The following is a 25752-nucleotide window of genomic DNA, read 5'->3' on the forward strand; positions in this document are numbered from 1 at the left end:
CCCCGCCCCCGCCCCCGAGAGGCGTGCGCGAGGTGCCCGGATGCTGGGACGCTTACCTCGGCTGCGATCCTCAGCACAGGTTCCTGTTAAAACCCGGTTGGAAACGGAGTCATGGAACGTAGTCATGGTCCGTAGTGACTTCGGAAGGAGATGTACGCCGGTTCGCATTATGTTTACTCAATAATTCCTTTTTCCGTTTTTTCTTTTAAGCTTTTCTCCTGTTTTGTTGTTTCGTTTTGGATCAGGATGGGCTTTAATTTACAGATCTGCCTCTAGAGTACTGGCCTTAAAGCGACAGCCACCGTGCACAGTTCTAAGATTTTATTTTTAATGTGCGTGTAAGTGTGTAGCTGTGGGAGGAGGTGTTGCTCACAAGAGTGCTGGCGTGTGATCCTCTCTAGCTGGAGTCACGGGTGGAGGGGGCGTTGTTCGAGCTTTCCTATTTGGGGTGATGCTGGAAACTGCTCTGAGCCATCTCTGAACTCCCCATGACCCCTTTTAAAGATGTATTCATCTTGTGTGTGAGTGAGTGTTTCGCCAGCATGTATGTATGTATGTGCACTGCCATGTACCTGCTTAACGCCTACAGAGATCAGAAGAGGGAGTTACAGATGTTTATGAACCATCATGTGAATAGAACCCAGATGCTCTATAAGAGCAAGCAGCAAACGGGAGGCAGAGGCGGGGGATCTCTGAGTTAGAGGCCAACCTTATCTAAGGATCGAATATCCAGAAAGCCAGAGCGAGGCAGAAAAACTGTCTAGGGAAGAAAAAAAACCACTGAGGTGCCTCTGTACTCTCTTTGCCTTTTGATCTCTCAGCTCCAAGGCCAGTACAAGATTTTTACTCTGATAAGCTTGCATCTGTCAGAGAGCTAGGAAATACTAAGCACTTAGGGTAAGCTCCAAATCTCACTGGCTTCACAGAGCCAAAAAATCAATGCAAAATATACGTACCAGGAAATGTTTGGGATTAGAGAAAAGTGAAGACCGGGCTATTAAACTTCCTACCAGATATGAAACCATATTTAAAGACTGCAGCCGATAAGCTCACTAGTGCACAGATAATGAACCATATTATATTATAATTCCATATTATATTATAATGGGATATAATAGAAAGTCCAGAAGTATATTACAGCAATTGGGAGTTGATATTTGAGAAAGTATTTCATATCACTAGGTGTTATTATTTGGATCTTGAAGTTTCAAAAAAAAATTCTAAATGTTGATGTCTTGGCTGCTAACCTGACAGCTGACCCTGTGTAGGCTAGACAGACTCAGAGATTTGCCTACCTCTGACCCTTGAGTGCTAGGATTAAGGATATGGACCACTGGGGGTTGGGGATTTAGCTCAGCGGTAGAGCGCTTGCCTAGCAAGCGCAAGGCCCTGGGTTCAGTCCTCAGCTCCGGAAAAAAAAAAAAAAAAAAGAAAAGGATATGGACCACTGATCGTTAAATAAATAGTATGGGGGGAGCTAAAATTTAACCAGCGTAAACAGTATAAATTGTATCTATAACTCATGTACCAGGATAGATTCCAATTTTTAAAAAAGGCATATATTTTTTAACAGTGGAAACATAAAAAGAGAAGAGAACATGGGGAGATTTCTTTTTAAATATGGAGTAAAGGGCTGGAGAGATGATGGCTCAGCAGTTAAGAGCACTGACTACTCTTCCAGAGGTCCTAAGTTCAATTCCCAGCAACCACATAGTGGCTCACAACCATCGGTAATGAGATCCGATTCCCTCTTCTGGTGTGTCTGAGGACAGCTACAGTGTACTTATATATAATAAATAAATAAATCTCTTTAAAAACCATGGAGTAAAGAATTTCTCAAAAGCCATAAACAATGCCTATGAGAAACATTGGCTGGAGGGTTGGGGAGGTGGGATTAGCAGGTAAAAACCCTTTACACTGAAGCCCCGGGATCCCCAGAGCCGACTGGTGAAAGAAAACAGACTCCATTAAGTTTTTTACAAATGTTTTGGAGAAATCACCTTAAGCGAAATTAAAAGGCACTTGGTTAAGAATGAAACACTTGGGGCTCGAGAGATGGCTCAGAGGTTAAGAGCACTGACTGCTCTTTCAGAGGTCCTGAGTTCAAATCCCAGCAACCACATGGTGGTTCACAACCATCTATAAGCAGATCCGATGCCTTCTGGTGTGTCTGAAGACAGCTACAGTGTACTTATATTAAATAAATCTTTTTAAAAAAAAGAATGAAACACTACAAAGGGTTAATCTCTTTAGTATTCTGAGACCTTCCAGAGACCATTAAGAATCAGTTCTAATAATCAGCAGAGACATGAGTAGAGATTATAGCCAAGAACATACAAATAGGTCTCAATAATATATAAAAAAAAATGTCAACCTTATCTCTCCAAAAGAAAATTCGGGTTAAAAATTTAAGACACAGGTGTTGCTGTAAAATTAAATAAAATGATTCTTTTATCCCACACTCGGTGCTATCACCGTAGTGCCCCATGACATCTGTCTCTGGGATATCTTCATCTCAGTCAGTAAAGCATCTCACCCGCTTTGCCCTATCCCATATCACACAGTCAATGGCTACTCTCTGAGCCTGGCAACAATCTCTACCCATCTAGTTCCCAAGGTAAGTTGCCACCATGTCAACCATACACATCTCAGTTCCATAGTGGCCCAGTGTCTCCAGCCACCACACTCTTGAATTCAATTAAATCGCCACACGAAAGAACACACAACACAATAACCTCTGATCCAATTGATAAGATATAATTGCCCACCTAAACATATAAAGCTCTGTACACATTCGTCCCTTAAGAATATTGATAACAACCTGTAAATGTGCAGAAAGGAGTCTTAACTTTCACCTCCATGTTCTCTTGGCTCCAGTGTTCTCTTCCTCTAAAACTTTTCTCCCATCCTCCCTTGTCCAATGACAGGCCTCCTTCTATCTTGTACCTGCTTTCACCTGCATAATGACATCATCCTACACACAGGACTTCAGAGGCAGAAATACAAGGAGTGCCTCAAACTTGAAGCCATCTGGCCCACATGGTGAGTTCTAAGTCCTTGGCCAGCAAGATTCTGTTTCAATAAGAAACGCACAACAAGGGGTTGGGGATTTAGCTCAGTGGTACAGCACTTGCCTAGGAAGTGCAAGGCCCTGGGTTCAGTCCCCAGCTCCAAAAAAAAAAAAAAAAAAAGAAAGAAAGAAACTCGCAACAAGACAAAACCTCAAAGCAAACAAACATTAAGGCAGCATTTTTACCAGTGACTGGGAAGTATATTTTAAACGGCAGTAAATATTCACTATTGGTGAAGCCTCAGGAAGTGGACACCCAATGGTTCAATTGGTGAGGGGACTGGATTTGTCTATCAGGATCAATGCACACAAAGACAACACTTTTAGCTCAACAACTCCATTTCTGAAGGCTTATCCACATAGAAAACTTTCTACTAACCAGGATTCTCTATAGAGTAACAGAATTTATAGAATCAATGTCTCTCTATATAAAAAGGGGATTTATAAGAATGACTTATAGGCTGAGATCCAACCAATTCAACAATGGCTGCCTATGAACTGAAGGTCCGAGAATTTAGTAGTGTCCAGTCTTCGAGGCTGGATTTCTCAGCTGGTCTTCAGCATGGACTGGAATCCTGAAGAAGTAGGCTCTAATGGACTTGATAGCCAGGCAAGAGCAAGCAGGCAAAGAACAAAAGCTCCCTTCTTCCGTGTCATTATATAGGCTTCGAGAAGAAGGTGTAGTCCAGATTGTAGGTGTGTCTTCCCGCCTTGTGATCCATAGTAAAGGCCAATTGATCTTCCTACTTCAAATTAAGCAAAAAATGCCCTCCATTTTTGGATTTTAGTTAATTTCAGATTCAGTCAAGTTGACAGCCAAGAATAGCCATCACACATTTATAATACAAAACAAGTACATACTCGTTTCAGAGAGCTTTCTTTATAACACTACAATACAGCAGCCCCGGATGCTATTCTGGGATCTGGGACAGACGGCTGAGCTGAACTCTTCTAGCCTAAGGATGGAGCTGTTAGCACCCCAGGACAGGATATGATCTAAGCAAGGCTGCTGTTCACTCCAAGTATGGTGCGAAAGAGCTCTCCTTAACACGTTTAATCTGTCTTAGGGCATCACAAGAATCTACACTTTAGGCGACAGCCTTGTTTGACCCCTTATAACCCATAAAGTCTTTATCAAGCCAATCCTAAGGGAAAAAAAAAAACTCACGCTGTTAAATTTATTCCTTCACCAAGTGATGAGGTGCACCTCTAGTCATCTAGGTTCAAGCCTGACATGGTTGGTGTGAATTGTTAACCTGACAGACTCTAGAGTCACCAAGGAAATAGACCCCTTGGTATGCCTCTGTAGGAGATTACCTTGAGCGTGTTAATTGATAGGTAAACCCATCTTAATTGTGGATGGGACTATGCCTTGTGTCAGGACCCCTGGGCTCACAAAATGAATAAAGGGAACTTGACATCAGCATACATTCTTCCGTCTTTGATTTTTTTTAAGATTTATTTATTTTATGTATATGAGTACACTATAGCTGTTTCAGACACCAGAAGAGGGCATCAGATTCCATTACAGATGGTTGTGAGCCACCATGTGGTTGCTGGGAATTGAACTCAGGACCTGTGGAAGAGGAGTCAGTGCTCTTAACCACTGAGCCGTCTCTCCAGCCCCCACCTTTGATTTCTAACTGTGGGTACGATGTGACCAGTTCTTTCAAGTTCTTGTGCTGTGATAGCCCTGCCATGGTGAGCTATCATCTGGAACTGTGAGCCACATTAACCCATTCTCCCCGAAATTGCTTTAGTTAGAATTGTTTAGGTGTTTATTTGTTCGTTTTGTTGATGGCCTGGAACTCCCTCTGTACAGCAGGCCGGCCTCATACTAACAGAAATCTGCCTGTGTCTGCTTCCCAAGTATTAAAGGCATGCACCAGCACACCTGACTTTGGCGCAGTGTTTTCTCACAGCAGTAGGAAAGACTTCTTGTTCCTGCGATAAGACACCGCCTTAAGCAGCTTGGGGAAGAACTTAACTTGGGCTTACAGTTCCAGAAGGCTCGAGTCTGTAACCTGGGCACTGGTGGCCAGAGCAGGAAGCCTAGAGATCACATCTCCAACTGGAAACACCAAAGAGGGGGGTGAGCTGAAAGTGGGGTCAGGCTGTAAACACTCAGAGCCAGCCCCCAGTGTCGGAGTTCCTCCAGCCAAGCTGAATCTCCTATTTGTTTCATAACCGCCTCAGCAGCAGCAGCACCAAGGAATCAAGTCTTCAGATACCTGAGCCTGAGGGGCATTTCCACCACCACACTGAGATCGACTCCCCACATAGGTGTTCTACCTGATCAGACCTAACAGCCAGAGCGCCATGACAGAGATACCACCTGTCTGCCTGCATCGACCCCTGCCTTCTCCTCAAAGCAGCCCTATAGAATGTCTCCAGGGGGACAGTATTCCATCTGCCTGCATAGCCCCTCTACCAGGAATCTTATAAACTCCCCAATTCTGCCACCTTCTGTCAATCTCATTCTGCCAGCACAAAGAACCCTAGTACCCATCACGAGGGGGATGGTTTGATGTACCCCGGTTCATCTATATGGTAAAAATTCGAACTAAGACAAAAAAGAAAGAAAAGAAAAACAAGGAGCCTTTTCACGTATCAACATGGGGAGGTAGGATGGTGCTGAAGGACGTTGTGTGAAAAAGGAGAAATACATATAATTAAAAAAAATTGTGTAACTTAAAAAGGATTCAAAAACAAATAGCACCAACTGCCCGTGGTGAGGCTGGGATAGAGTGGGACCTGGGTGGGCTGGGGAATCGGGAGAAAGATAATATTCATGAAGGTTTTATAGCAAAACAAAATTTTCATTTTTTTCCTGGAAGCACAAAAAGTATCATAATCCCTTCAGAGGAAGGGTCTGGCTGTCTCCTATAAAACTATGTGTGCAGCCCTACAGATTGTACTGCGGAGAATGCAATCCTGCAATCCAGCAATCCTGCAGAGGCTTGGACAGACACGTCCATAGCAATTGATTATAGCCTGAAACAAAGCACCAATGTGCCTGTCACTAGGAAGACAGGCAAATGAGCTCATGGATGAGCTCATGGATATGTAAGCGCTTGACCATAAACTTCCAGGAATCCTGGAAGCTATTTCCCAAGTACAACCATTATTGAAAACCACAGTCTAGGGCCGATATGATGGCTCAGCTGTTAAAAGGATTCACTGAACAAGCCTAACAACTTTAGTCAAATCCTCTTAGAGTGTAAGATGAGAACTGACCTCTGAACCTTGCCCTCTGACATCTAAATGTGTATTGTAGTAGGTATGCTCCCTCCTCGTCCCACAGTCCTTATAATGAAGTGCAAACGCTCTTCAAAGTACCCTCGATAAGCTCTGAGCTCTGATCGCTTCATGTATGTGCCATGCTTGCTAAGGACCTTAATGATTTTGCTAACTAGATAAGTTTACATTATATCTATGGATGTTTTGATTTGCACTTATTCCATACACAACATACATCCTTGCAAACAATTTCCGAATGGGGTCTTCATGTACTGGAGATAGTTATCTCAAAATCAAATCACTCGTTTTTCTGGTTTTAATTATTTGGGCCTGTGTGTATGTGGGGGTGTGGGAAGCTTCATACTTACATTAGTGCAGACACCCTCAGAGTCCAGAAGATGTCAAATCTCCTGTAGCTGGAGAATAAAGAAGTTATAAACTGGGCATGGAGAACTGAACTCAGCTCCCCTGGAAGAGCAGCACCCACTCAATCTCTGAGCCATCTACTTCAGCCCAGATAGGTGGATTAAAGAGATGAAGTTGTGGGTTTGTTTCTTTGTGTGGGTCTCATGGAGCCCGGCTGGCCTCAACCTCATTATTTAGGTGTGACTGGCCTTGAACTCCTGATCTTCCTGCCTCCACCTTCTAAAGCAGGAATACAAGTGTGGGTCACAATGCCTGGTTGAGATGAACTAATTTAAAGTGTTCTCAATACTATCAAAATTTTCTCCAGGAGAGTCAGATCAACTTGTTGATGTACAAGCAGCCATTTCTAGCCATCCATTTATCTGACGTCCTTCAGGCTGAATTCTCACTAATTATCTTTGATGGCTTTTATAACTGAAAAATCTATATTCCACTCATTTTAATGTAACATATTTTTAGGTCATAACTATAATTTATTTGTAGGATGTTGGCTGCATACGCCCTTTCTCTTCTGCTGAGGGCTTACTTATGAATTCATTGCTCACTTTCTTTTAGAGTTTCAATGTTTCCTTAGTCAGTTTGTTTGGTTTAGAAAGGCCTAATAGGAAAATACAATGTTTTTCTATCAACCATTTAGCTGGAGGTAAAGGTGTATGGTGATGATGATGATGATGACGATGATGATGACGATGACGACGACCACGTGGTGAAGGGGCACACCATGGTGTGCATGTTGAGGCCAGAGGAGAACTCTGTGGAGTTCTTTCTCTTCTTTGTCCTCAACGATAGCTCAGGAGATTCAACTCAAGCCCTCAGGTATACTCACCAAGTATTTTACCCATTGAGCCATCTCATAGGCCCAGGGGGCAAAGTATTTGAGAAAGTAAAATTCTAGTTTGGTTCAGCATGTTGAGTTGAGTGCAGGCGTCTATCTCTTGCCCCTTCCTGTAGTCCAGGCTGGCCCCAGACTCCAGATCTTCTTACCTCTACCTTCTAGGTACTGAAACCAGAGGTGCTTACCACCAGGACCCACTTCACTTCTTTTCCAAACTAATGACTGAGGTAAATAAGAAAGAAGGGGTGTGTGTGTGTGGAGAAATGGCTCAGAGATTAAGAGCACTGACTGCTCTTCCAGAGTTCAATTCCCAACCACCAGGTGGTGGCTCACAACCATCTGTAATGGGGTCTGGTGCCATCTTCTGGTGTGTCTGAGGACAACTACAGTGTACTCATATGAATAAAATAAATTAATCTTAAAATAAAAAGTGGGACTAGTCACAAAGTAATTCAACTGAATTGAAGGCCACCAAGGCAGGTGAGTAGGTATGCCATTCTGGAGTGGCCCCTCAGTGCCCCCTGTTGGGCTTAGACCAGAAGCTAAACTTTCAGCACAGACACATGTGGGCTAGAGTGAGTGCTCACTCATACACAGTGTGAGGCCTTCTGAGGTCATGTGGTAACTCACACACAGTGGGCCTCCTTAGGATAGGTGCTCACACAGTGGGTCTTCTGAGAACATGTTTTTATCTCCTTCCTTCCTGACAGGGAGTTAGCACACAAAGCCAATTTCACTAAGCCAGAAAACTTACTAGCAGATACTAGTTCCTGGAAACCATATTTAACTCAAACTATATTCAAATATAACAATGTTTTCCTATTATTTAAGGTATGTATGTATGTATCACCTCTATATATTCATTAAAGAAAATTTTAGTAGCTGGAGAGATAGCTAGCAGTTAAGAGTACTGGCTGCTCTTAATGGCATCTCTGGTCTCAGTGGGAATTTATACTATGCATACATTCTCCCACACAGACAGACAGACAGACAGACAGATACACAAGTAATTTGAAATGAAAGGAAAATTTGTAAAGTACAGAAAAGGAGTGTCAAGGAGGGTGCTGAGGGTACCTGGAAGAGAATGAGGGACAAGAGACTCGAAGAAGGATGCCAAGACAAGAGTCTGATCAAGGCGACAATTTTTTCCCAAGGCTGAATTTATACCATAACAGGGGTAACAGAGAGAGGGGGCAAGTGGGAAACATTTACGTAGGCCAAGGACACAGTATTTGTGTGGTCAGCTGATGTCAACAGGATGTTGGTTTTTCAGAAGGGTTACAGGTCATCACATTGGGCATCTTGACGTCAGATGTATTTCTCAGCAAGGTCAGAACTTTATCATATAATTATTCATCTTATCACCATATTTGTATTAGTCTTCTGCAGATGGTTGGGGATTTTCCATGAACCCAGTCATACTTAACTCTAACCATAATAATAACATCAATAATGGAGGGTTTCAAGGGCATCACTCCCAACAAAGGAAGAAAAAACCTGCATTTTCTTTTTTTAAAAATTACTTTAACATTATTTTTTAAGATTTATTTATTATATATAAGTACACTGTAGCTGTCTTCAGACACACCAGAAGAAGGCATCAGATCCCATTACAGATGGATATGAGCCACCATGTGGTTGCTGGGATTTGAACCCAGGACCTCTGGAAGAGCAGTTGGTGCTCTTAACCTCTGAGCCTTCTCTCCAGCCCCAAATCTGCATTTTCTATTGCTGTGAAATTGTCATGACTCAAAGCAACTTGGGGAAGGAAGAACTTATTTAGCTTATATATCTTGATCACAGTCTGTCATCCAGGGAAGGCGAGGCAGGAACTCAAACAGGGCAGAAACTGAAGCAGAGATGTGGAGGGACCCTGTTTACTGGTCTGCTTTCTTAAACAAGCTATGACCTCCTGCCAAAGGATTTCATCGCCCATAGTGAGATAGACCCTGCCCAAGGTCAATCACGAATAGACAAGATTCCCCACAGATTTATCTGATGGAGATACTTTTCCCTCATCAGGTTCCCTCTTCCCAGATGATTCTAGTTTGTGTCCAGTTGACAAAAAAAAAAAAATCAGTACAACAGCTATAATTCCATTGATGTAGGCGAGCATAGGGCTACCTGATGACCTGCAGACACCTCCCTTCAGTCTCCTTCCCGTGGGGCAACACCCATCTCTCCTGTAGGTAATTTGATGTTAGGCATTTTCTGGTAGAAGGGCAGATGTGGCAGACACACCAGTCCATCTTAAACCACCACTGGGTATACGTGTATGTTTTCCCTTGAAGTGAAATATTAGCGGAAATCTGCTTACTGTTTCAGGTACAAACATGAGAGGGGCACATGCATAAAGCTATAGGATGCACAACCCACCAATCCAAGATGATCCAAAGCTACTTAACATCCTGTAGATCAGGGTAGAGGGTCTACCTAATTTCTCCCTAGGGGATCTGCTCCTCCCTCTATTTGAACTCATAAAACGATCGCTACAAAAGGTCACGGGGGTCTTGAGTCTTACGCTTGCTCAGGCAATTCCCATTCTGGGGAGTGTATTCCATGCTTTTTCTTTCCAAATAAATGTACACTTGGACGACTTCTATTCTGTGCCTTGTCCAATTCATTGTTTGAGACACTAAGAACTTAGAAAAAAAAATGAGACACACAAGGCACTATAATTAAAAGTTTTTTTTTTTTTTTTAAATTTGAAACAGGAGCTTGTGAAATTCTAGAGTGGTCTTGAGCTCACTGTGTAGCTAAAGATGCCCTACTTCATATCTTCTTACCACATCTCTCAAGTGCTGAGATTACGGTTGTGTACCACCTCGCTATCTGTTTTGTGTTTTTGAGACCATGGCTATGTAGCCCAGGCTGGCCTCAAACTTATCCTCCTGATTCAGCCTCCTCAGTTCTGGGATTATAGTCCTGTACTAACAGCCCGGGCTCCTTCCTCCTCTATTTGTTCTAAGCTATAACATTTCTACGTGAGCTATTGCTAATAGTTCCAGTTTTGTTCCTTGCTTGCCGATTCAGTTTTGACATCTCCATCTTCCTGTTTTTAAGCATGAAGTTCTTCATTTCTGGTTCAGAGATGTCCCCAGGCTCATCTTGTATTGTCCTAGTCCGGCTGTCGTGCACCTCTCTAGGAAGGCCTGTCTTTAAACGCCAAGATCAAGATACTTAAACCACCTTTGAACAGATAACAGCCCAGGTTAAGTTCAACTCCTTGGCTCGGGCTCTGGGCCCGGGCGGCACCTGCCTCGCGCGCATGCGCCTGGGCGCGAGGTGGTGACGCAGGACCTGGACTCGCGCGTCCAGCGGAGAAGCAGGAGAAGCCGGCGACCTTGCACTCTCAGCCTGATCCCTGTCTGGCGGCCAGAACATTCGCAGGTGACTGTGCCCGCGGTGTCCCCCTGCGCCCGCGTGCGACCCCTTCCCAGGACCTCCTCGGTCCGAGTACCCTGTTCGGCCCTGCTCACGCCCCTCCGAGGGTAACCCGCTTCGCCAACGCCCCCTCTCCAAGCCTGGCTCTGAGGAACGCCAGCCTTACTGGCCGCGCCTATTTCCTCAGCCCCTTGTCACCTCTTACTCCGTGACTCCCCCGCCCCCCAGCCCCTATTCCTTCCCGCTTACCTAATGTTCCTCCCCAGCTCTTGCCTTCCTTTTCTAGAGTGCCTCCATTCTGACCCACACCCCTCCCTCGTCCCTAATGTCTGCTGTTCTGATCGTACCGTCCCTCCTCTCCAGCTTCTGCCTCTCTCCCAGTATCCATCCTCATTGTATTACCCCAGCCACTCTCTCTGCCTCCTCCCCACTCCCCCGGTGTCCTAATTCTTAATTGTATCCTACCCCGACCCCCAGCTCATGGCTCTTCTTCCCCAGTGTCCTATCCTGACTGTGTTCTCTTCCTCTTCCCGTGTCCTCCCCCTTCCCAATGTCCCCCATCCTGATTGTATCCCTCCCCTGCCCCCAGCTACTGCGTTCCCCTGTGTCCCCATCCTGATTGTATTCCCCTCCAGCTCCTGATTCCTCCCCTGTCGCTTGTGTCCCACATTCTGGTTGTATTTCCCCCTGCTAGTCTCTGTCTCTTCCCCACTTCCTGATCTATCCGCCTAGCTCTTCATAGTCTTCCTTAGGGTCTAGCCCAGCGTCCCTCCCCTTTTCCCTGGGACCTTGCAGGTATTCCCCAGTGTTCCCCACCATAATCTTATCTTCTTCTGACCCAGTAACCAGTCCTTGTACCCCTACCCTTTCCTCAAGGTCCTTTCTGGGTTCCCTAAGACCCACTTCTTGATGTATCCTCCCCAGCACTGCGCATCCCTTTCCCAGTGTCCCCTGTCCTAATGGTATCTTCCGTAGAGCCGCCTAGTCCTGACTCTCCCTCCTCTTCTCCACCTCCCTCGGGTGAGGTGGTGGGGGCTCTTCTGATGATAGGACCAGTCTGATAGCTCCTGTGACTTCACAGGGGACTGCTACTGCCTTGCTAAGACCCCCGGCTTCCTTCTTCCTGGGCTTGCCCTGCTCTGGTGGGCCTTTCTGTTCCTCTGCACTTTCATGGTCTGTATTATAATGCCTTTTGTTTCGGGTGTTTGATTGTACAAACCCTGACTCCCTTTTGTTACATTTTTATTGTTATGCAATAACAATAGTTAGATGGAGGTCAGGGGTTTCCATGCTGGGTAAGCATAATTTGTTGTGTCCAACTCTCAGGGGCAGAGTGACTTGGGCAGAGAGTTCATGAAGGAGTGGAGTAATTGCCAGTGTTTTAGAAAGTCACGGGTTCTAGACAGACTACGTGGCTCATTCAGAGCACACTGACTAATTCCCCCCCGCCCCCACCCCCATGTGTGTTCATCTGACTAGAATAGGTTGAAGAATCCATGCAGGAAGTGACTTGTCCCTCTTTACAGGAAGTGGCAGGGTGGCAGCTGGGATTTATTGCCTACTTTCTTAGGGCAATGAATGTCACTGAAGGAGTATTGACCAAACATGGCTGTGTGTCCACCAGCCTGTGCTGTGGGCTTGCCTTCAGGAGTGAGCCATGTAGCTAGGATTAACCGTTGCCTCTGGCTCCTTCCTTAGGATGCTTAGACTGTTTTGTGGGCCCAGAAGTTTTGACTTTGGGTGGTCAGCAGGATATAATTAGGACAGATGGCTTGAGACTCTAGCCCGGCAGGTTCTTGCCTGAGTTTATCTGGTGTCCATGGTGTTTATTCTCTGTGCGAGTGATTTTCCACCGATCTTCCTCAGGGCATGAACCAAAACTGGGTTATGGTGTTTTCCTGTCAGACACACAGTAGGTGTTCGGTAAATTAAGAGTGTGAGCACATTATTTTTGTAAGTAAATTTCTGGATAATAAAGACTGAATCTATGAAATCAGTTTCTCTCATTATGTCTGTCTTGTCTGCCTGTCCCAATCCCTTTCTATCTCCTATCTCTCTAGCTGGAACCTGACCCTTTAAGTTGTAGTTTATGCAGAGAGCCAGTGATCTGAGAGGGAGGCGCATTCGCACCTTTGAACACCCTTTTGTAAGTCAGCTGCAGCCAGAGGTGTCACAAGGAAGGGGAAACAGAGGCAGCCTACCATGCCAGCCGCTTAGTCCCTGAGGTCTACGGTGTCTGTCACCTCTCCTTACCATCCACATGGTTGCATTGGTTGCATTGCAGGCTCTCTGTTTAACTTGGTTTGGACACTCTTAAGGATGCTGAGTCCTGCGTGCCTCCCTGTGCCGCCTGGACCAGGGGTTAACTCAGAACCGCAAACCTTGAATAGGGTGTGTGTGCAGATTCCTTTCTGTGACACAGACAACCAGTGTGGCCCTGTGCCCTCTAAATATGGAGTAGATAGGGTGCTGGTATCTGCCTTTCCTGACCTTTTTCATTCCCTGTGGTCAGTAATGAGTCCTATCTATCCGTTGGTCCTGTACTGTAGGGTGGTGGCGTCCTGCTGCTGTGGTGTGTAGTTAGTGCTCAGTGTGGCTTCATACGTGTAAGGAGAAAGATGTTTGCAGCAGTAAGCAGTTATGCTGTTGAGATGGGTGAAAACAAAAAGAAACCAGCAAAGTTTCCCTGAGGCCTGCAGGGCTCACGGAGCCGGGAGGCAAGAGGACTGGATCAGAGCTGAAGAAACACTTTTGAGTGTTTTGTTTGTGTACGAGAGACAGTTTTATGAACAGTCTTGATCTCTTTGTGAAATCTGAGCTATTCTGGGTTGTTGTTGTTGTCCATAAAAACCAGCTCATGTTTTTGGCAGATTTGTCCTGTCCTGTTTCCTGTTGGAGGAGCTACACAGCAATCTGCTCCTGTAGCGCCCACTAGAGATAGGGTGAAGGGATGGGTGAAGGGATGGGTGAGGGGTGGGTGAGGGGGCGGGTGAGGGGCAGGTCCTCCCTGATGCCTGAAAGCTTCACCCTGCTTTTAACTTACATTCACAAGTGACTTCTTTCCTTTCCAGCCTTTTCTCCTGCATTAGTGGATGCCAGACAAATTAAGGAATTACTTGATTAGTGTCAGCAACTAACCCAAAACTATACAGTGCAGCTGAGAGAGGGACGACATAATTACATTGATATTTCTTGGATAGCCCAGGCTCAGGGTCAGAGGCCCCACAGTGGTCTGGGCCCTCCACATCAGTTATTAATCAGGAAAATGCCCTACAGGCTGGCCTACGGGCAAGTGGATGGAGGCTTTTTCCTCAATGGAGGCTCCTCTTCCCGTGTAACTCTAAGCTTGTGTCTGGTTGGCAAAACAAAACAAAAAGGCTGACCTAGATGATATCCATCTTTATTTTCTGATAATTCTCTTTGCTTTCAAATCAGAAAGGGAGGGGGGATTTTAGTGACTGCATTATAGCGACTGAAAGTCAGGAAGCATGGTTATGGTCATATATTTTAAAATTTCATAAAGGCTAATGTGTCTAAGTGTAGACTTTGGACTCAAAAGACCGTTGTTCAAATCCTGGCTCAGTTGGTCCCCTTAGGTGACTTACTTGAGCTTCTAAGCTTGGTTTTTTATGTTTTTATCTATAAAATGAAAATATACCATCAACTTGACAAGATTTTGGAAAATTGGCCAAAATAATATACAAGTATGCTTGGAAAGGGAACTTGGCAGAACTAGTCAACACGAGGTAGCCATTTCTACAGCAGGTTAAAGTGCTGGGAGAAACAATGTTAAACAGGTTCTGTGATCATTAACACTGACTGTCAACTTGAGAAGATCTAGGACGGCCTAGAACACACACCTCTGAGCTTGCCTGTGAGGAGCTTTCTGGATTGGGTTAATTGAGGTGGGAAAACGACTCTAAATGTGGGTGGCACCCCGCAATGGGCCGGGGTTCCAGACTAAATAAAAGGACTCTTTAAGTGTTGACTTTTTTTTTCTTTTTAGCGACTCTCAGACTTTTTAAAGTTGAGAAGTCTTAATGGTATTAACATGAGACCTTTGAGGACAAATGAAAAAGGGACCTTTGTTGTTTAATAGTGTTTGTGTGTCAAGTTGGCAAGGGGCCAGTTGTAATAGTGGGTTTTTTTGGGGGGGGGGGTTGTTTTTTTTTTTTTTTTAAACTTCACACAAGTTAGAAGAGAAACCTCAATTGAGAAAATACCTTGGTCAGATTTTCATCTGAAGGTCATTCATTGTCTTGATTAATGATTGATGTGGGCCATGTTACCCCTAGGCAGGTGGTCCTGGCTTGTGTAAGAAAGCAGGCTAAGCCAGCCATGAGGACCAAGATGGGAAGCAGCATGTGTCTCCTCCCCCTCCCTCTCCCTTTCTCTTCTTCTCCCCCATCCCCCACCCAGTTGTCTCTACTCTGGTTCCTGCCTGGAGAGTTCCTGTTTTGACTGTGAGAAGTCAGGAGAGGCCTTTAGTACAGGTGCAACGTCAGTTGCAGGAGGAGCGCAGGGGTTCAAGGGGTCACGGAGAGAAATTGAGGCTGGGCAACACGTGGTATGGTCAGAATCCGGGAAGAAACATCCTCCTTCCTTTGATGATGGGCTATGATGTGGAACTGGGAGTGAAGTAACCCTTTCCTCCCTAAGTTGTCTTGGTCACAGTGATAGAAATCTATGTAAGCCTAGGTTTAAATCTAAGCTAAGACAGTGCATTTGAAGGTAGTCTGGATGCTCCAGTGGGAAACCTAGCTCTTGCCTCAAAGCATATGTGGTTTGTTCTTAGACAAATATGAGTGGCCACCGTGGCCCCTGAACATGGATTCACTTTTCCCTGGATTACAAGTTCCAGTTGAACAAACAGAACACAGAGTCTTAGGTCAGGGCACATGGGTGCAATGTCTGTTAGGCAGCTCACCAGCGCGTGGGGAAAAGCAGGGATTAGCTGTCTGCTAAGTCAAAACAATGCAAAGGTTGACATTTTTTGAGAGAATGTTAGGCCAGATGGACAAGTGGGCAGTGAATGGAAGCTAAAAATAGCTCAAGATAATTTGTCTCTGGATCTGTAACATTCCAACTCCCCACAGTAAGGGAGTTTTAATAGGTACACCAGCCTCGTGGAATCTTTCACTTAATTCTGTGGGTGTTGTTTTCATTTTGGGAACTGCAGTTCACCATTCTATGTTCATGTTTATTGAAATAATTCGTGTTCGTATGTTGAAAAGCTAGCATGACTTTAAGCCTTAGAGTAAAAACACCAGTTTCTTGCCCCAACTCACTCTTCTGTCACTAAAGTCAACCATTTTCACCTTTTTAATATAGTATTTGATACAGTATTTACATATATATAATATCTATAATAACATTTCTGTTGATGTAGATGTGTGGTTTTGTTACTGAGATTGTATTCTTCTGCTTTGGGGACTGACCCCAGGATGTGGAAAGAACTCTGAATTCGAGTCACACTCCCCAGTGATCTTTTGTGAACCTTGTGCTCCCTGGGAGAACAGTCTTCAGTCTGCTCCCTGTGGCCTAGAACCCTCAGGTAGCTGCTCCCTTGTCAACCTAGAGTGCCCTCCTCTGTGTTGTCTGCATCCTCTCAGATCTGACAAGTGTCTTCTTGCTCTTGGCTCCAGGTTGGAAAGATCTGTTTGCCACACTGGGTTCTCATTTCAATCTAAACTCTAAAATCTCCTGCAGGGATTGAGATCCGATCGGGATCTCCAAGGCCAAGTTCTCAGCACAAAGGAGATTTATTTGTCCCAGAGGGACAGAGGGTAGGAAACAAGACAAAGACAGGAGATAGAGAAGAAGGGGGAACCTGAAGGAAACAAAGAGAGGGCAGGGACATTTGTCAGGAAATGGGACGTAGGACTGGATAGAGGGCACAGATGTGGCACATGGGGAAATGGCGGTTATAAGGGTAAAGGGGGAAACCCTATGTTAGGATGAGGTGTTTAATTTTCATAGGGTGTGTTACTTAGGCGAGACCATGAAGGCTTTTGATTGCTGGACTTCAGTGCTTTAATAGCTGGACCTTGGAAGTCAGTTGAGCCTCAGGAGGAGGAAGTGGACCAATAAGGGAACAGACGTTGAGGGCTAGCCTTAGGAATATAATCTAACAGTTTTTAGCAAGGCAGAGGCAATGGGGAGAAGGGCCATGCCCACCACACTGGAGCTGGTTAGAGCCCCTTCATCTTTGTTAGATTAGGGACGCAAGGTCCTTGGAAGACACACATGTCTATGTCTTCTACTTTTTGGATAATAGTGGTTATGACATTTGGGCTCAGAATCTATTTCCCTCATCACAGTGAAGCTTCATTGCCCCATAATTCCTAGCACTGTATTTAAAAAGATTCCAATTTTTTATTCTTTATTTTTATGTGTATGGGTGCTTAGGATGTCTGTGCAGAGCCCAGAGAAGGTATCAGATCCTTTGGGAATCAGTTACAGACACACAGCTGCCATGTGGGTGGTGGGAATCAAACCTGGGTCCTCTGGAAGAGCAGCCAGTGTTCTTAACCTCTGAGCCACCTCTCCAGCCCCAGCTTCTGGCATCGTTGATGAAGATGTCTTGCTGCTCCTTTGTGCGACTCCTCGGTTTCCATTTTTTCCTCTGTTCATCAAGGTTCCAGTCATCGGTTTTACTGAGGATTTATTTATTTTTGTGAAAGTGTCCCCCTGCACAGCCCTGCCTGGCCCAGAATTCACTATGTAGATAAAGTAATCCTGGAACTTAGAGATCCACCTGTCTGTGAGTGGTAGGACCCTGGGATTGAGGCACACGCCACCAGGCTCAACCAGTCAGAGTAGCTTAACAACAGCAACAACAACAACCAACAACACGCATGCACATGTGTGCAGAGCCCATGGATCCAGAAGAGGGTATAGGATCCCCTGGAACTGAAGCGGTTGTGAGCAGGCCACCATGGTCGCTAGGAAGTGAACTCTGCAAGACTGTGTGTACTCCCAACTGCCATGCCTCCCTTCAGCCCCAAGGATCTTTTAAAAGTTCTAAGGAATCTAGAAGCATGTTATTCCGAGGAACATTTATCTCACGGCTCCTTCTTTGTTCTTTCTCAGTGGGTTTTCCACAACCATATAAGCAGGATATTTATTTATTTATTACTTATTGATGTGGAAAGTTATGTAACTTTTTTTTTTCTTTTCTTTTTTTCGGAGCTGGGGACCAAACCCAGAGCCTTGTGCTTGCTAGGCAAGTGCTCTACCACTGAGCTAAATCCCCAACCCCGTTATGTAACCTTTGTTTCCAGCTGAATCTTTTTTTTTTTTTTCCTCCTAAAATTTCTATTTAAGTGAGGCAGTGTGGCACAACATGCCTTTAACCCCAGCACTCAGGAGGCAGAAGGAGGTGAATTTCTGAGTTTGAGGCCAGCCTGATTCTGGTCTATAGAGCAACTTACAGGACAACCCTGGCTACACACACACACACACACACACACACACACACACACACATGCGCGCGCACGCAGACACACACACACAAAACCCCGTCTCAACCTTCCTCCAAAAATAATTGTTTTTTAAATTTTTATTTAATTAGGGGCAGAGCACAGAGCTGTTCTTTCAGAAGACCTGAGTTTGGTTCCCAGCATCCACACTGGGCAGCTCACTGCCACCTGTAACTTCAGTTCCAGGGGACCTGCAGTACTTTTCTGGGCTTCTCAAACATTTGCACACATGTGGCATACAGGCACATGTATATAGAAATAAAAAGGAAGAAACCCTGTCTTGAAAAAACCAAAAGAAATTGTTTTAAAATTCAATCATTTAAATGTTTTTATGTATCGAATGTGCACAGGCATACACGTGTGTACACAGAAACCAGATCGCAGCTGGACGGAGTGGTTCTCGCCCTCCACCATTTTTAGATCCTGGGAATGGGGGTTGAATTCAGGTCACCGAGCTTGGCTGCAAGTGCTTTAAGCATGTTTCCAGCCTCTCCTGTTTCTTTCTGAAAAAAAGATAACACCACTACCTCTACCTCCTCTTCTTCCCCTTCCCCTTCCCCTCCCTTCCCTTTCCACTCCCTTCCCCTTCCCTCCCTCCCTCCCTCTTCCCTCCCTCTTCCCTTTCTCTTCCTGCTTCCCTCTCCTTCTGGGGGATGAACCGCAGGCCTCACATGTTCCAGGCAAATGCTCGGCCACTGAACTATATCCCAACCCTATATCCCTCCCAGAGCTCTGGATGTTTGGAACATTCTGTTTTCTGTTTTGGGGATTCAACGTGTGTTATTTCTTTGTCGGCAATGATGCTGCTCTATATGGCAGGAGTCTGGGCTGTGACAGCACATGTCCTCCATAGACCAGTTAGGCAGACCATGCCCCTCCCCTCATGTCTACCTTTTAGGGCCTGGTGTGAGGTTTAGATTTATTTATTTTTATATTTACTTACCTTTACTTTACACATGGGGTGTTTTGTGTGCGTCTGTACACTACATGCATACAGTGCCTTCAGAAGGCGAAATAGGGTGTCGGGTGTCCTGTGATTGGATGGCTGCTGAGGGACGAACCTGCACTCTGCTCTCAACAGCTGAGCCATTTCTCCTGTCCCGCAGTTCAGAGTTAACTAGAAGGTTAGGAAGCATGCATAGCTCAGCCGGTCTGGTCAAGGCCTGCGCCACTGGCTCATCATTGGTTGAGCCCCAGACCGTCCCGCAGGGTGGTCTGACAAGCCAGACCTGAGTGGATTCTCTTCCCGGTGACTCATCTCCCCTGTGGCAGAACCAGCATGAGACTCCGGGGAAATTCCATTTCTCCAGATACCCTTGTTTGATCTCAAAGCTTTGTGGTCAGCAGTGGCGTTCAGGATGTGGCTGGGGAGCCAGGCAGTGTGTAACTGTTTACTAAGGGCCGCCCTGTGTGCACATTAAGTTGTTTTCTCTGGGGCGGAGGGCCTGGTCTGTACCACATGCTGCCAGAGACCAGGGCAGGGTGCTGCTGATAGGAACCTGGAGACGGTGACTGTGTGGTGTTACCAGGGCCGCTGCCCAGGAGACAGACACACAGTTTACTTCCTTCTCCACCGAGTCACATGGCCTCACACCCCAGTTTCACTGTCTCCGGAAGATGCCCTGTGGCCAACTGTCCTCCCTGACCCGGGGAGAGCTGTAGGGTGTCACAGGGTGCTCCCATTGACAGGGCTTCTTCTGACCTTGCTGTAGACACTGTGTGAGTAAGAGCCTGCCTGACGAGCCCTTAGCTTGTGAATGCAAGGGTCAGATCCCCAGGGCTGTTTCCTTAGCAACTCAAGTTCAAGTTGCCTTCAAGCCTGCTCCTAGCTTTTCCAGTTCCAGAACTCCCACCCGTGCCCTCCATCAGAAGTCTGACAGAAGTCTGGTCCTTTTGGTGGTGTGCCGCCTTTTGTCTTAACATGCAAACCTAACATTGTAAGTAGTAAATTCAACATGCGTCCCTGTCAACACATTGCTTTCATCAGAGAGGCCCCTAGACAAGTCATTGTCTTGCTTATGGTTGCTATGGGGGGCCCGGCTCACTGTGTGGGCTCCTGGGTTATGTAAGAAAGCAGGCAGTACAAGTACAAGAAGCATTTGCATGTGACTTCTGCTTCAGTTTTTGCCTCCTTGCCTTGGCTTCCTTCACTGGACTACAACCCAGATGTGTAAGCCAAATAAGGCGCCTCCTCACCAAGTCGCTTTTGGTCAGTGTTTTATCACAGCAGCAGAAAGCAAACTAAGATGCATTTTCTGGTCGAGCACCATCCAGCCCTCACGGGTTCGACTTTCAGTCTTGCTTCTGCCTTCACTGGGATTATAGTCCTGTATCACTACCCACTCTGGTACTGGGAATCAAGCAGAGGTCCTCTGCAAGAGTAGCACAGGCTCTTAACTGCTGAGCCATCTCTCCAGCCCTATTCTAGTGAGTGTGTGTGTGTGTGTGTGTGTGTGTGTGTGTACACCTGTGTGCCACAGCATGTGTTTGTATACACACCTGTGTGTGCCACAGTATGTGCCAGTGTGTATGTACACCTGTGTGCCACAGTGTGTGTATGTGTATGCATGTGTGCACGTGCATGTACAGAGGTCAGAGGACAATCAGTGAGAGCTGGTTCTTCCCTTCCATCATATAGGTCCCCGGCCTTGAACTCAGATCCTCAGGCTTAGCGGTCAGTGTCTTTAACCACTAGGTCATCTGGCTGGCTCCAGCTTTGTATTTTAACAGTAAGATCTCTTAGTTATAGCCAACTCACTCACAAGAAGCATCTGGTCCTTTTAGGAGACACTGGCATTAAAGACAGTGGGAATTTTCTGCATTCAACTGAAGTTGACGGGATGTTCCCAGATCAGAAGCTGCTTGAGTCTAAAGCGAAGTCTTCCTCCCCACAACCCCCCATTGATTTTTCAATTGTGTGTGTGTGTGTGTGTGTGGTGTCGGCATACATTTCTGCAGATGTGTGTGTGTGTGTGTGTGTGACATAGGGTATCTTCTTGATGTCTCTTCATCTTCTATATTGCGGCTGTCTCTCTTACCTGAACCAGAGCCTGCCAGTCTGACTAGCTAGTCAGCTTACTCTAGAGATCCTAGTTCCGCCTCCCTCACTCGGATTACCGTGAACCACCGTGCCCAAATGGTATTGATATGGTTGTCAGGAATCCAGACTCTGGTCCTCAGGCCGACATGGCAAATCCTGCTGGGCCCTCTCCTTGGCCAGGGATCCCAGCTTCCTTTTTCTGTAACACCTTGGACACAACGCATGTATTAGACATGGTCCCATGTCTTTAGATGCGTAAACTTCTGCCTAACTCTGTCTTGAATCTGGAGTCTACTCAGTGAGTGGTCCTTTGGTGTGAAGACACACATACCTAGAAGGTAGATGACACAAACTAATCTTGTCTCTAGTTGTGGGTCCAGTTCTGCTAGCCATTGGGGAGGAGAAACACACTGCCGCTTCAAGGAAGCTCAGAGACACTGTTCTAGGGGTGGGAGCTGTGTGTGTGGGGGGGATTAAGCTGGTATTCCCTGATTCCCGGGCATCTAATCACTACTAGAAAAATGGCACCGAGAAGTCGGGAATGAAGTGTCAGGGGTCCATGAGTCCTCGAGAGACCAGGTCAGGGCTGGGAGCTCTGGCCTCGCTCACTGGCGAAGGTAGCTGCAGTTGTCTGGAAGCAGAGAGACCTTCTACGGGAGACTTAAGCTTCGCCTCTGTAGGCGAAGGCCTTCTCCATGCTCCCCGTGGTGGTGCATGAACAGTCCTTGTTCCAAACTGGTTATGGGTTGTTCATGGTGGAAAATGAATGCGTACCCACTTCTCAAGGTGGACCAGAGATTAAATACCTTTTGCAGGGAGGAATGCCTGAGAAGGGAAGTAATTGGCTAAACCCTTCAGGTAGCCCACCAGCATGGAGAACTGTGTTCTGCCGATGTGACCTGTGTCGTGTTTCCTTCTGTGGGAAGTGTGGCACGTGTTCCAGGCTGGGAATCTGGCAGGAGCAGAGAGCTGTCTACCTCTTAGGTGTGTACCCGAGTTTCCGGGGATTCAGACCTGCTCCACCTTACTGAGTTCCCTGGAAAGGTCCACCATCCCACGTTTGTGACTAGGATGAAACTGGAGACTAGTTACTGATTTTGTTTAGTAACTAACTGTTGGGAGCTCTTGCTCTACTGGGAGACTGTTTCAAACTCTTAGTGTCTGGAACCTCATTCAACTAGTTTAAAATACAAACCTCTGGCTTTGCTTAGGAGAAGGCCCGAGATTAGAGTGATGTGTTAGCTTTTCGTGCTGCTGTGGACCAAGTACCTGCTGAGAAGCAGCTTAAGGGAGGAAAGGCTGATTTTGGCTTCCAGTTTGGGGGATACAGCCCATCATGATGGTGCTCCACTCACTTTCCTACTCATTCTGCCACCCCAGCCTGTGGACCACTCTGCCCGCATGTAGGGTGGGCCGTCCCTCTTTAGTTAATCTAATCTGCAAATTCTCTCAGATACTCCCAGAGGTCTTCAGCCAGGTGATTCTAGGCCCCGTCAAGCTGATTGACTGTTGGGATTAACCACATCACAGATGGGTTTCGGGATTAGCCCAGTTGGTAAGCACAGCTGCTGTGGGGCTGCCCCCCCCCCATCTCAAGATGGCAACCAGCAGCTGTGGATATGTCTGCTGGTGGAGGATGATTTTTCTGGATTCAGTTTGTGATCGTGTGCCTTCGTTGAGAAAGAGAGATGAAGAGATCCAGTAACAGCCCTGACTCCCACCGGTCTGTCTTCTGGGTCCCGACATGAAGTTTAGGTTTAAGGAGTGGTCCAGACATGTGAATAACTGTCCAGGCCTGGTCAAAGAGTGGTCTCACCCAGCACTGACCCAGTCTCCCTGCAGGGCGGTCTGACAAGCTGTCAGACCGTGGAGATCCTCTTTCCAGAATAGTCCCCCTCTGACTACACCGGGCTTTAGCCTTTGCCTTCCGAAATGAGATCCCCAGGGAAATCTCAATTCCCCATGATGTCTTGTTTCACAGTCTGACAGCCGAAGAGAGGGACTTGGTGTGTCTTCTCTGAATCTTTTTCCTGCCAGGCCTTCTACACCGCAACACTTCTTCCTCCTGGCTAGACAGTGGGGTTGCCAGGCTGATGGGTACAACTGTTAACGCCACGTTTGAATTTTGTCCTCTGAGTTGAAAAGAGACCAGTTATCTTCTTCAGTCTTTATATCTACTTTAAATTTTAGTTTATAGATTATTGATGATTGGTGATTGATTGTGTATGTGCGCATCCACGCCTTAACATGCATGCCAAGGTCAGAGGACAACCTGAGGGAGTCAGTTTTCTCTTTCCACCCTGTGTCTCAGAGATTATACTCTTGACTTCAGACTTTGCTGCAGGCCCCTTTACCTGCAGAGCCATCTTCTTGACCCAAACTGAGTATCTTATGAGTTTATTCATGTTTGTTTTATGGCTGTGTTTGTGTGTGTGTGTGTGTGTGTGTGTGTGAGTGTGTGCTTGTGTGTGTGAGTGTGTGCATGTGTGTGTGAGTGCATGTGTGTGTGTGAGTGTGTTTGTGTGTGTGTGCTTGTGTGTGTGAGTGTGCATGTGTGTGTGAGTGCATGTGTGTGAGTGTGTGCATGTGTGTGTTTGTGTGTGTGTGAGTGTGTGTGTGTGAGTGTGTGTGTGACAATCATTGCTGTTTGTAATTAGTCATTAGTCTTCTGACACCCCACCCCCACACGGAAGTCCTTTATTTTTAGAGTTCTGTTTATTATTCCTGTGGAGGGACAGATTTGTGCTACAGTGAACATGTGGAGGTCAGAGATTACTTGTGGGAGTCAGTTTTCCTCTGACACGTGGGTCCTAGGAATTAAACTCATGTGGTCCTTACCTTACCGGTAGATGCCTTTACCTGTTAAGCAACCTCACTGGCCCAAGGCGGTCTTTAGTTTTTATTTTCATTTTATCTGTATGGGTGTTTTGTCTGTGTGTATTTTAAGTGTACCATGTGCATGTAGTGGCTGAGGAGGAGAGAAGAGGGGGTCAGATCCCCTGAAACTGGAGTTCCAGGTGGTTGTAAACTGCCCTATATGTGCTGGGAACAACAACGGGGTCCTCTGGGAGAACAGGAAGTGCCGGACCATCTCTCTAGTCTGTTTTTATGGAATTAAGTCTGTCGGTGTTTTCCTTGAAGACCCAAGATTTTCTGCCTTGAACTAGCTACCCATCTGATACCAGTAATATATGACCAGACATGTTAGTCTGTAGATCATGTAAGAGTTAGGCTGAGGTGGCTGGACGCCAGGTCTCTAGGACACTTGGGTGTGTTGTGAGAAGCCTCAAGTCCTTAACAGAGCTGAGTGTCAGTATTTCTGGAGCTGCCCCTCACCTGCTGGGACTCAGGAGGTTGGAGGAAGGGTGGGTGGTATAGACCCACGGAGGTGGCATTTGATGAATGTCAAGTAGTGTGAGGTCACGAGTCTTTGGGGTGCTCCTCAGCTCACACGGGGTGGGATGGGCGTGGGGAGTGAAACGAGCCAGACGAACCGTTCTTTTCCTGAACCTGTGTGTTCTCTCTCCTGCAGCTGAAGAGATGGCGTTCGTGAAGAGTGGATGGTTACTTCGACAGAGTGAGTAGAAACATTTGACCGTCACCTCTAGTTAGTGCCCTCGCTGTGCAGTGCCTCTGGGAATCATTAGAGCTCTGTGGCGGTCTTTGTAAAAACACGGAACTGATAGAAACTAGGAAGCAAGGAGGGTCCCCTCCTTTTGTGCTTTATCAGTAATGGTTGGCTTGATGTGGCTGTGTGGGAAATGACCTGCCCTGTCTGGGACCCGAGAAGGATCAGTACAGAGACCTGCCTTGGTTGGGTGCAGGAGATTAGCAAATCTTTGTCTCCGGAGGAAACTCGGTTCTTGGGCTTGAGGTCCAGTCTCCTAGACATGGCTACTGTAAACCAGCTGTCGTGTCCTAGACTGCCACTTGAATGAATACCAAGCTGGTAGGCAGGGAGAGCCGGGTACTTCTCCCCCACCTGGATCGCTCGCTCCCTAGGTCTGTGGGTAGTCTTACCCAGAATAATCCTGGCCTTACCTGCCATCCCAGAGGGTGGCCCTAGACTTGAGGGCTACTTTCTCTTGAGTTTTATGCCTCCAACCTCCTGTGGATAGGGATGATAGGGCTGCCTTGCTCAGACTCGAGGACAAGTCCTTTGCCAGGACTCTTCTGGTTTTCTCCTTAGGCACAGTCAGGTCTGGAAGGTGAGATTGTTTTTAAGTTATCATTGTCAGTATTGTTTTATGTATATTTTCCCCATTCTGATGGAATG

At 46.3% G+C, this 25752-nt stretch overlaps 1 protein-coding gene and 1 long non-coding RNA gene across 3 annotated transcripts in view; both read left to right on the forward strand.

Annotated features, from left to right (window-relative positions):
* Positions 1-16: 16 nt before the first annotated feature.
* Positions 17-8455, forward strand: LOC148003679 (uncharacterized). 2 transcript variants are annotated; one of them, XR_015629462.1, is made up of 3 exons: positions 17-152; positions 2928-3042; positions 5267-8455. It is a non-coding gene; the product is annotated as an uncharacterized LOC148003679 (long non-coding RNA). The 2 variants fall into 2 exon arrangements; XR_015629463.1 differs by having other exon boundaries at positions 4893-5640.
* Positions 8456-10865: 2410 nt separating this feature from the next.
* Positions 10866-25752, forward strand: part of Plekhb2 (pleckstrin homology domain containing B2) — a 32648-nt gene continuing 17761 nt past the window's right edge. The window contains exons 1-2 of the mRNA NM_001106899.1: positions 10866-10961; positions 25009-25053. Of these exons, the coding sequence (NP_001100369.1) occupies positions 25017-25053 (37 nt within the window). The 5' untranslated portion in view covers positions 10866-10961; positions 25009-25016. The remainder of the gene's footprint in view (positions 10962-25008; positions 25054-25752) is intronic.

This window comes from Rattus norvegicus, chromosome 9 (genome assembly GCF_021556685.1).
Source record: "Rattus norvegicus strain SHRSP/BbbUtx chromosome 9, alternate assembly SHRSP_T2T, whole genome shotgun sequence".
NCBI lineage: Eukaryota > Metazoa > Chordata > Mammalia > Rodentia > Muridae > Rattus > Rattus norvegicus.